The sequence below is a fragment of the Anolis carolinensis genome, chromosome 1, assembly GCF_035594765.1.
Source record: "Anolis carolinensis isolate JA03-04 chromosome 1, rAnoCar3.1.pri, whole genome shotgun sequence".
NCBI classification, from domain to species: domain Eukaryota; kingdom Metazoa; phylum Chordata; class Lepidosauria; order Squamata; family Dactyloidae; genus Anolis; species Anolis carolinensis.
In genome coordinates this window covers 158,316,661-158,329,309 of record NC_085841.1, presented here as the reverse complement: position 1 = coordinate 158,329,309, position 12,649 = coordinate 158,316,661, and the positions used below count along the sequence as shown (strand labels likewise).

The following is a 12,649-nucleotide window of genomic DNA, read 5'->3' as shown; positions in this document are numbered from 1 at the left end:
ATTGACAAAATTACGATCTGCCAACTGCAAAAGGCCACCCTACTGGGATCTGTGCGGATCATCCAAAAATACATCACACAGTCCTAAACACTTGGGAAGTGTTCGACTTGTAGTTTTGTAACACGAAATCTAGCATATCTATCTTGTTTTCTGTGTCATACTATGTCGTTGTGTCAATAATAATAATAATAATAAAGTTCATTTGTAACCCGCCATATCTCCCTGAGGAGACTCGGGGTGGTTTCCCACAAGAGTGAAAAAGTGACAAACATTCAATGCCGGGAACAGACAAATGGCAAATCAAAGGTAGCGGATAAAACAATCTCAATATGAACTTATAAAACTAACTGAAAATATTAAACTTAAATAAACGTAAAACAACACATCAAGTAAAAAGATGTGTCTTTAAATTGAGGACATCCCCAATCTTTACTTCTATTTCTTGGTGATTTATTATACTAATGGAAAAGCTTCAGGTTTATCCAGCTTGGAAGCTGCAGACTGGCTAAAATGGCTAACCAGAGACATTGTCATTTCTATGCCCAGTACTACCTTATGGATTCATGGAGCAGTGAGGCAAATTCTGGCTTTTGTGGATAATCCTCACCTTCTCTATAACTAAAAAGAGGTTTCTGAGGGATATGGAGCCCTAAAAGTGGTTTTTGTCTGTGAATTGCATCTCCTTCACATCAAGCCAATGTGAAGCCACTCCTGAGGCTTCATTGCTCAAGACGCAAAAATACAGCACATCTTTAATCCACATTTTCCCCACTCTCATGGGGCTCCTGAACTCTTAGCCCTGTGAAAGTAGAGAGTTTTCCTTGTCTTGACACTGCTCTTATTTTGTTTCAAACTGAAAAAGCATTTGAGAATATTAACTGATGTTTTTATAATGCTGAAAAAATAGTTTCTCAAGTAAGTTTTTGAAATGGATCCAGTTCTTTTTTATAATCTTTCTGCTAGGTGGAATGTGATTACAAACAGAATTCTTTCTAGGTTTTTTAATCTATAGAGAGGTTCCTGGCAAGGATTATTTATCTCTCCTTTGAGATTTAGTTTATGCTTGGAGTATTTTACATGTTCTCCTGGGAAAATATAGCAATCCATATATACATAAAAGAAAAAAGATTAAGTTGTATATGCTGACGATTTTGATCATTATGACCAGATTAGATTCCAGAACTAGAGTGGATAAAGCTGTTATGTTACTATTATCCTGAAGCTATTCCTATTGGAATTATCATTTCACCTACTCTAAGTGATGGTCTATAGACTAGTGCTAGTCTACGAGCCATTCGTTGCTGGTCCATGGCAAATCTCAAGGAATGTTTTAAAATGAAGACCATTACTACCGAATTTTTCCTAAATAAAATAAAACTGTCATTCTGGAAAGCCAGATGTAATTTTCCAGAGAAATGGCAATAATTATTTGGGCAATTTGGGAGCTGCTTTGATACTCTTTGTGTTTGAAGTGCATTACAGTATGTCTGTTTTAAAAAGCTAGAAATATATCCCTCTGTGCCACTTTACCCTGGCATCTGATTTGTTCATGATCAACAATTGTACAGTTGACTCTCCATTTTTACAGGTTTCACACTCACAGTTTTGATGATTTGTGAGTTTGAAATGCCACCGCTTGCCAAAGTTGGGGCTTCCATGTGAACATTCAGGGGGCCTGTGTGACATGAACCTTTCTTCTGTATGGTATATCCCTACCTTTGCCGATCCACACCATTTTACTTACTTCTCAGATCTGGTTCCTCTTCCTGGGTTCCATGAATCTCTGTTCCATTCACGCAAAGGAAGATGGGCACCAGAAGAACAGGAACACATAACACAGAGAAAGAGGAGTAAACTGCATCCTCCTGTGTTGGTTCCTCATTTGCTTCTGGTTTGCTATGTGTTTCCGTTCCCCTCGATATCTTCATTCCTTTCCCAGGTGAAAGAGAGACTCGAGCCATGCAGTAAAAGGAGCCAACTTCTGCATGGCAAGTGAAGTGGTGTGTCAGTGCGGTCCCCCCCCCCCCCCCACTGGAGATATTTTTCACATGTTTTCTTTCATGGAGGAAATGTGCCCCAATTCCTGACAAAGTGGAAGGACAACTGTAGTTTTAAATGTTTGCTGGCATGCACTAAGGTTTATATTATGAATTCATAACTGGGTGGAAATGCACGGGATTCATGCCCTTGGTCCACTATTCATTATTCTTTCATCAGCAGCTATACACTTTTAAAAATTTAAGCAGACTTTTGAAAACAGAATCATAGGCTAATAGAGTTGAAAGAGATCACATGGACGTCTAGTCCAACCCCCTGCCATGCAGGAAAAGCACATTCAATGCATCCCTGACAGATGGCCATCTAGTCTTTGTCTAAAAGTCTCCAAGGAGGGAACTTCCACCACACCAAGGTGGAGAGTTCCACTGCTGAACAGCTCTTACAGCCAGGAAATTCTTCCTAATGTTCAGGTGAAATCTCCTTTTCTGTCATTTGAACCCATTACTCTGAGTCCTAGTTTCAAGTGCAGCAGAAAACAAGTCTTCTCCCTCTTCCTTATGACAGTTTTTCAAATATTTAAACATAGCTACCATGTCTCTGCTCAACCTTCTTTTCTGCAGGCTAAATATCCTCAGCTCTTTAAGTCACTCCTCATAGGTATGTGTAGTCCCCAGATCTTTCAAAATTTTAGTCGCCCTGGAAACCTCCAACTTATATTCATCATGAATTGTGGGGACCAGAATTGGGCACAGTATTCCAGGTGAGGTCTGAATAGAGAGGCACCATTACTTCCCTTGATATAGATGCTATTCTCTTTTTGATGCAGCCCAAAACCCCATTAGCTTTTTAAGCTGCTGAATAACACTGTTGTTTCGTGTTCAACTTGTTGTCCACCAAGGCTCCAAGATCTTTTTCACAAGTAATGTTGTTGTTAAGTCAGGCATCACCTATCCTATATCATTTTGAATTCTGATCCTGTCCTCTGGAGTTTTAGCTGTCCCTCCCAATTTGGGTCTGCAGACTTGAAAAGAATGCCCTCTAAACCTTCATCCAAGTCATTAATAAAGATGTTGAACAAACCTGGCCCAGGACTGAATGCTACAGCACTCCACTAGTCACTTCTTCCCAGGATGGAGAGGAACAATGGTAAGCACTCTTTGCGTTCAGTCACTTAACCAATTACAGATTCACCTAACAGTATTATTATGTAGCCCACATTTTACTAATTTGTTTCCAAGAAGATCATGGGGGACTTTATCAAAGGCCTTACTGAAATCAAAATATGCCATATTCACAGAATTCCCTGCATCTACCAAGCTTGTAACTCTATCGAAAAAAGAGATAAGATTAGTCTGGCATGACTTGTTTTTGATAAATCCATGTTGACTTTTAGTAAGCACAGCATTCCTTTTTAAGTGATTGCAGACTGCCTCCTTAATGATCTGCCTCATAATCTTTTCTGGTATTGATGTCAGGCTGACTAGATGCTTTTTCCCCTCATTCTTGAAGATAGGGACAATATTTGTCCTCCTCCAATCCACTGGGACTTCTGTACTTCAAGAATTTTCAAATATAAAGTACCAATTTAAAATCCTAAATTAAAATTGGCTATACCTTCCAGGCACTGTCTAGAACTCAGTGCAGATTACAAATTAAATATAAATATGCATTTTCCAGACACTATCTTAAAGAATATTTTTCAAAAGATGGTTAGAATTATATGGTTGGCCTTTGAGTCAATTCTACATCCTTCTCTTTTATCTCTCTTTCTACTTTGTTAAATTAGCAGTATAAAAATGAATCATTATTTTAAAATGTACTAGCTTGGATAACATTGCAATCTGAAAAAGAAAAAAAACAAGGCTCAGCCAAAAGTATCACACCCTGTTTTGGCAAAACTGTGAACCTTACAGTAGTCAAAGTTGCATCTCCACATTTCACCACAAGAGTGCGCCTGTAGAACAGCTTTTCAAGCCTCAATTTTAATTCTGCTCTCCCTTATGAAAGCCGGCTAAATATCAAGTTTATTTTCTGCTATGTCTAGAAAATATAATTGCATAAAACGAGATACATGTGATTTATTTATTTGCTTGACTTTTAGAGCTTCTATGACCACATGTAAATATTTACAGTCACAACTTATATATGTAGAGAAGTGAATTTTTAAATGCTAATTCTTTACTAGGTCTTATGCTAGGATTCTACTAACGTCTGTCCTGTCTTGCAGATATTAAAAGCATGCACTGACTATTCTGTGTAGTAGAAAGATAGATTATTTTCTGCCTTAATAAACTAATGGTGTGTTTTCAAAATATGTAGTCACTTTGAGCCTTGAACATCAGGAAGAACTTCCTCACTGTGAGAGCTGTTCGACAGTGGAACTCTCTCCCCCGGGGCTGTGTTGGAGGCTCTTTCTTTGGAGGCTTTTAAGCAGAGGCTGGATGGCCATCTGTTGGGGATGCTTTGAATGCGATTTCCTGCTTCTTAGCGGGGGGTTGGACTGGATGGCCCATGAGGTCTCTTCCAACTCTACTATTCTATGATTCTATGATTCTTGATGGATAGGACTGCTAAATATCCAACTCAATCACAGTAGGACTGGAAGATGTTTCACCTCTCAAATAACTCTTTTGGGTGTGCAGATCTGTCTCAGATGAGGGATGTTACCAGACCACAAACACTATATTGATCACAAGATCTTGTTGCAACCTCAAATCAGTATTTGAAAACAGTACAATTCCACTTGGGCTGATTCAAAGGCCAGCTGTTTCCATTCATGTCAAAGTCCAAATCTGAGTTTACATCTTTACAATAATTGCCTTCAAATTACTATAATTAAAATCAAGAGAAGTTTTGTCAGAAATGGCTTGAATTTGCAGATATAGTAGAAAGTAAATATAATGTGCCAGACAAATATTACAGAAATAGTTACATCAAGAGCTGTGCTATGCACTTTTACATTGTTTTATTTTTTACTTGAAAGGAAAATGCATAAGAACATAGGTTTAAAAAACAATTCTTAGCTTGACTGTGTGAAGTTTACATACATTTGTGGGTTATTATTACATGTCAGAAATGAGTCAAGAAACTTGCAAAATTTCAGAATTATGCCATGCATTTGTAGAAGAGGATGTTAAAATTTAAATTGGGATGTGCTTTGCTGGCCATATGTATCAAAATAACATCTGTCATTTAGGTGTGCACAATCAAGAAGCTTGAATACTTTCAGAAGGATAAAGCAGGGCCACCATTTATTCATTTTTTGCTTGGTTGTTAGTAGTGTCATAGAGAATGCAAGGGGAAATGGATGACCAAGGGATTTGAAATACACAGTGGACGAGACAGAAGGACTTAAATATTCTTCAGTTTTTATGCAGTCAAGAAACAACAAAGCTTCCCACAGCCAACAGGCTCTCCATGAGAGAGAAATAGCAAACACTGTGTAAAGCAAAGCACTAGGATACTGAGGCTTGAGAAAACCATTTCTTATGATTGGAAGCTGAAGCTTCTATTCAATAAATCACATCTCTTCTCGCTCCCTGTATCCCGCTGCTTTCCTTACATGGAAAGAAAGGTTGTCAGTTCATAACACACTTTCTAAAACCAAACTGCAACTTAATTTTCAGGCGTGTTCACATTTCAAAGTCATTCACTTTGAAGAAGCTCTGCCTTGACTGGAACATGGGGTTCGCTCAAATCGGAAACATAATTTTGTCCCAGTAATTTTAGCAAAATTGACAACACTGGCAGAAAATAAAGATTAAGGTCATTGAATACTGTACTTACTTTTTGTCCCTTTACTCCACTGCAGTCACATTTTCCACAGCCAGAGCAAGCCTGAAGTTTAAAAAAGAAAGACAATTTTAGTCCTTTAATTTGGCAATGCAGAAATGTATTATTGATAATATCATTAATACAGTAATTACAATTGGAAATTTGTTAGTGAATGATAAACCACAGTACTGGTTGGAGAAAATGGTTAAATTACATAAAACATAACCATCTACTCGAAGTAATAAAAATAAGAAACACAAAGCAGTTGATTTAATATGATTAGTGTTACTCAGACTATATGATGTGAGGGTCAGCAATCTCCTCCCTCTACCCCTTCTGTGTTCAAAACCAATACAATAGAGTCTCACTTATCCAAGCCTCGCTTATCCAAGCCTCTGGATTATCCAAGCCATTTTTGTAGTCAATGTTTTCAATATATCGTGATATTTTGGTGCTAAATTCGTAAATACAGTAATTACAACATAACATTAATGTGTATTGAACTACTTTTTCTGTCAAATTTGTTGTATAACATGATGTTTTGGTGCTTAATTTGTAAAATCATAACCTAATTTGATGTTTAATAGGTTTTTCCTTAATCCCTCCTTATTATCCAAGATATTCGCTTATCCAAGCTTCTGCCAGCCCGTTTAGCTTGGATAAGTGAGACTCTACTGTATCATTTTCATGTGAATTAGCTTCTATCATTTCTTTCTTTCCCAGAAATCCTCTAGGTTGCCAATGACTTATTGGTTGGCACAGATTCACTTTGTCAAGCATTGTATGAGATATTTCTGTCTGGACTGCAACTTCATTCTGAAGAGGAATCTTCATCCTCATGACTTTATCTATACTGCACGATTTTAGCTTCTATGGTTCTAAATGCAGTCCCCTGAATTTGTGTTAAATCTTTAGCAGGGAAGTCTAAGTATCTCATAAAATGACAGATCCTCACATTCTACAGGATGGAGCCATAGTTGTGGAAGTGGCAACGAACTGCTCTAATTGCACAGCGTGGTTGCACACCTGAAAATTTAGCTTTATGTATGGATTGAGCAACTCAATTGCTGCAAAGATGCCTTGTTAAAATAGTCTCCTCTACTGCAACTGAAATTCTTTGCAGTTCAGTATAGCACTACAAAATTACCACATTAAACCAAAAACCCTAGGGATCCAAGAAAGAATTGTAGGGGTGCTACAAAAACTTACAAATCAAATTTAAAATGTATATTAAAATTTCTTGAAACACCTACTTGCTAACAGAAGGCATTTTATCACAGCCCAGCATCTCAGGTCCATGTGACCTCTCCAAGGAAAGTACATAGAGGTTCAAGAGAGTTCCTCGTGAACACACTAGAGCGCTCTTGGGGTTTCTAGCAACACCCAGAAGGTACTTTGTGTTTTAAATATTAGTTTACCAGTTAAGTTCAGGCAAATCTCACATTCGCTTCTGTACGCATCCTTTCAAACACAATTCATGCTGGTGGTTCACTGATGCTGTAACTGTAACTTACAATCTGAACATTCTGGCGCTATACAAACAACCTCTTGTAACAGTCTCTATAATAGATATTTTTGCTACAACTACTGCTATCAGCTATGTAGTTAGTTTCTGGCTACATATTCGAGGAAGTTACTAACACCAAGGATAATGGACTCAAGACAGGTAGCCTTTCAGATGCCAAAAATATAGTGCAGCTTTGAGTTTTGGTCTATTGAGGCGCTACCATCTAGACCTGATAAAATTAAAGAAGATGCTTGTTACTGCAGTTTGGTAAGTAAAAATTCAATGATATTAGAATTATTTTTTTCTGTGCACATATTGAGTCAGACTAGAGCAATGGTTCTCAACCTGTGAATCCCCAGATGTTTTGGCCTTCGACTCCCAGAAATCCTAACAGCTGGTAAACTGACTGGGATTTCTGAGAGTTGTAGGCCAAAACACCTGGGGGACCCACAGGTTAAGAACCACTGCTCTAGAGTCTGACCTCTGTTTTATAACTTGTTTTTCATTTTAGGGAACAACTGCAATACAAGAAAACCCCTGTACGGATGGTCAAGAAGCAAACAAACCAACTGGTGACAGGATTAAATGCAAAGGTTTAAAATCTTATTTAAAAAGAAAATAAGATGGATCTTATCTATCTTTAATATTTATTCCTATTGGAAGTGCAGAACACAGGCAATGCATCATTTGCAACAAAATCATTTCTTACTAATTCTCTTCCAACTCTATGATTCTATGATTCTACCACCTACTAAACTGAAATGACACCTGGAAATAAACCACCTGCATCTAAAAGGAAAGGATATCAGTTTTTTTCAAAAGCCACAGGGAAGTCCAAGATGCCACTGTGGATTGCTTACAGAAATATGCAAAAACCAATAATGAAAACACAACTGAAGAATCCTTTCTCTTAAGATTAAGAATTCCTTGTGCAGGAAAATCACATACAATTGCAGAGGATCTCATCAAATTATGTGTAACAGTCGATTGTGTGCTTGGAGAGGCAAAATAGTTTCAGTAGATCAATGCTCCAACTACTCTGTGCCCAACTGTATTGATAAATTAATTAAGAGAGTGAAAAAATGTACAGCATTTTCAGTGCTACTGGGTGAGTACAAAAGTCACCAGACTTGTAATGTTGGTTATTTTTGTAAGGCATCTCTGTTTGAAGCATCTATAAAAGAAAATCTGTTTATATGCACACCTTTGAAGACCAATGGGGGCTGTGGTGATGGTGGGAAAATTGAAAGCATGTATCAAAAATTTAAAAAAAATGTAGCACCAAATTGTACTAGTAGTCATTACGTCTTACATTGGCATGCCCTTGTGGTAAAAAACAGTCCATCTGACCTTAAAGGACATTCTTAATGAGGTTGTAAAAATGGTCAATTATGTAAAGTCTTTCTCGTACCAGTCAAGACTTTATGCAAATGCTTGGGAAGAAATGGGAAGTCAACATAAATTACTTCTCATTCACATAGCTGGCTTTCAGAGAGGCAAAATCCTGACCAGGCTTTTTGAGCTGTGCAATGAGCCTCTGGTTTTCTTCATAGGAGCCTTTCCACACCTAGCAAATACACCAGATTTTTTCATAAGAAGTGACTCATACAATGTACTTCCCTTGCCAACCTATCTGACAAACATAATGAAGTTACTACATCTTTGCAGTGAAAGATATAACCACGGTCACATTGACAGATAAAATAACAACACTGAAAACCAGACTTTGGATCAAATGTATAATTTAGAAAACTTCAAATGTTTCCTCTCCTAGCCTAGTTTTTGAGCAAAAATGAGTTGGAAATTGAAGCTCAAGTGCACAAAAACATTTGTGAGCACTTGATGAACCTTGTGAAATCCCTGCCAAAGTACTTCCCAGACACCAGCAGGGACATCAAGTGGGTGGAAAACCCATTTTTCAACAAAAATAAACATCACATACCAGAATATGAAACTCTTAATGAAATTTAATCTCGCTCTGCTTTAAAAACAAAATTTGAATCTGTGCCACTAAATGACTTTTGTGTAGAACTGATAGATATATACATGTCAGTAGCTAGAAAAGTTCTGCCCCCCTTTGTGTCAACGTATTGGTGTGAATCGGGCTTTTAAGCTTATGCTTATACCAAATACAAATTTGGGAGATAGTTGAATTCTGCCCTGAGTATAGATCTGTCAAACATAAAACCCAATTTCAAAAATATTTAAAGTACAAAAATAAAACAATTTCATTCATCACATTAGTTGTGAATCTTTAATACCTCAGAGGACAGGATCAGAATCCAAAAAGACTAACAGATTGAAGAGCTGGGTCAAAACTATAAGATGAATTTCAACAGTAAGTTACCGTACTTAGGCATTAAAAAATAGATGCACAGATGTGGGATAGTTGACAACTGACTGGAAAACAATCCATGTGAAAAGGGTCTAGGAATCTTAGTAGACCATAAGCTGATGAGTCAACAGTGTGATATGGCTGCTATAAAAGCCAAAGCGATTCTAGGCTGCATCAACTGGTGACATCAAGAGATGTCATAGTCACACTCTAGTCTACTTTGGTAGGCCTCACCTGGGGTACAGTGTCTAGTTCTAGGCACCACAGTTCAAGAAGGATTTTGACAAGCATCCAAAATGATCAAAAGTTTGGAAAACAATCTCTATAACGAACAGCATAGGGAGCTGGTTATGTTTATTTTGGAGGAAAGAAGGCTGAGAGGGGGCATAACTGCCATTATATATTTGAAAGGAGGGGCTAGCTTCTTTTTTTTCTGTTCTGGAAACTAGGACACAGAGCAATGGATTTCAACTGCATGAAAAAAGATTCTACCTAACCATTAGGAAGAACTTCCTGGCCATAAGCGCTTCCTGCATAGAGAGGAAGAGGATTTAATACACTCGCTTGATCTCTGTATCTGGTCACTACAGAAGAATGTGTAGGAACTAGTTTCACATTTCCATTAGAGAGGAGAACAGAAATAACCAGCTTTCACTTGACAAATCATCATCTATACCAGGGCTACTTAAACTTTTTCAGCTTGTGACCCCTTTTTGCCCAAGATATTTTAAGTGACCCCAGGTATGTAAATAAACAAAATAGGTATACCATATAACTTTTTAAAAATATCAATGATTAAATCTAGGGATATGGAGGACCAATTGTACTACTGCAATCACAATTAGGCCATACTTAACTTCCAAGTACATAAAAATCAAAGCCCTTAAGTAAAACACAATGACACTCAGCATCTACTGGAGTTTGGTTCTGTTGCACCCCTAGGCTGCGTAGGTACCGCAAAACCACACTGGAGCCCTAGAATATAAGCAAGCAAGCTGTTTATTGAAGATTATATGCAAGCAATAGCAAATCAAAGTTCAAAGTCAATAAAATGGATTTGAATCCACAAGAACAAAGTACTTGAAAATCATGAAGCAAGATTCTATAGAAGTCACTCAAAGAACATGGTCCAAACAGGATATCAAAGCAAGTCCCAAGACAGGTATCATGAATACTCTGAACAAGATATCAAGGAATAATCCAAGGCATGAGTCAAGCTGGAAACACAGGAAGCAAAACTGGAATACAGGGACAAAACTCCAAGTTTAGACCAAGGTACAGAGTCAATGCTGAACACAAGGCAAGGGTCTTGACTGGAACAGAAATCCAAATTGCAAAATTACTGGAACATTCAACTGGATACCCAGAAACAAGAACGAGGCTGGAACTTGAATCAAGATACAAAGCTACAGGAATATGAAGCAGAGATCTTCCTCTCTTGGATAAGCAAAGTTACCTCATCTGACTCTGCCAGAGAAAGCAGCCCTTCTTAAGGGAAATTCAAGGACCCTTCCTATGAGAAATCTGCTCATTATTTCATTTCAAAAGCAATTTACTTCTTCTGACATACTCCCTTTCTTTCCTCTGCTGAGTTATCACCTTCCTTCTGTCAAGCTCATTATACCTATCTGCCTTATCACTTCCAGAATCTGAACTAGAATGTCCATCTGGCACCAGGAGATCCGACCTTGACTGCTTTGAGGAATGCGGTTCAAACTGCCTACTTGCAACCATTATGCCTCTGGTTCTAGAATCCACTGGGACAAACTCTGGTTGAATCTCTGGCCCAAACCCAGAGTCCTCTTACAAGGCAGGTGCAGGGACAATCACAGGCTGAACAGGCCCAACCTCAGGCTCACCTGACAGCTCAGATGGAGCCTGGGCTACAACAGATTCCAGGACCACAGTGGATACCAAAACCCATGGATGCTCAAATCCCATTATATACAAGTGTGTAGTAAAATGATGTCATCTATATCAAAAGCCGAAGTCAAGGTTTGAGATAGATATTGATATTCAAGCTTTAGGTGGTTGAATATGTGCATGCAGGGGGTCCCATTCTATTGCAAGCCAAACGCTGAAGAAAGATTATGGTGAAATTCTCAAAATAATTTTTAAAAAATCAGATTTCCTTCAAGTAAGAGGGTGTCGCTGGGGACGAGGAAGGGGAGTAAATGTCTGGAGGAGATGACAGGGTTCCTCCTCCTCCTCCTCCTCCTCCTCCTCCTCCTCCTCCTCCCTCTTGACATACCTCCTTTGTCTTTCCTTGTGATGACTCATGGGCCTTGTAGTCCTGTTCCTAGTACTATTGTGGCAGACGAAGAGGAAAACATGGGGTTTTCGCCGGTTCAGCAAGAGCCGGAGTCCCTTCACCTGCAGGATGTTGATGTTTGCCCTCAAGAATTCAGCCAAACAGGCCTTGGGTAGAACTCCCCTCCGTTTCCCAGGAAGGAATCTTATTCTAGAGAAAGGGGAGTCAGAGAAGCTAATCGGAGAAGTCTAAGAATCGCTGCCAAACATCAAGCTGATTAGGTCTGCTTCCCTTGGGAAATTCTAAGGAGTCATACATCTGGACAGAGTTGGGTTTCGCTTCTCGTTCTCTAGGGAAAGAGTTCTGTTGGCGGGAAAACGAGACCCAATATAGGTGTTTGGCGCGAGGGATTCTTTGCGGAGTCAATTGATCACCTTCAGGAGAGAGATCGTGTGTGGACTTCGTACCCCAGTTCCTTGCTTCCCGGATCAAGCTTCAAGCCTTGCCCTGCCTCGCGGTTTTACCACGGACCCTGCTTCATGCTTCATGTTTTGCCTTGTCTCCAGTCACGGACCTAGTCAAGAATCAAGTTTATTTCCAGCCTTGTTGTCAAGCTTCATTGGACTCTAAGACTCTGTTATTTCCCCACACTATTGCTTGGCAAAGTGTGTGTTTCGGTCAAGTGGATTAAAACTTTGAATTCTAATATCATTTATTGGACAATACATTTTTGGACTATATTTGACCTCATTTGAAAGGTCTGCTTCTGAACTATATTCTTCAC

General features: G+C 38.6%; 1 protein-coding gene across 1 annotated transcript in view; it reads right to left on the bottom strand.

Annotated features, from left to right (window-relative positions):
* The window catches only part of col4a1 (collagen type IV alpha 1 chain), a 133,188-nt gene that overhangs the window by 91,663 nt on the left and 28,876 nt on the right, over positions 1-12,649 (bottom strand). The window contains exon 2 of the mRNA XM_062957341.1: positions 5,785-5,835. Within this exon, the coding sequence (XP_062813411.1) occupies positions 5,785-5,835 (51 nt within the window). The remainder of the gene's footprint in view (positions 1-5,784; positions 5,836-12,649) is intronic.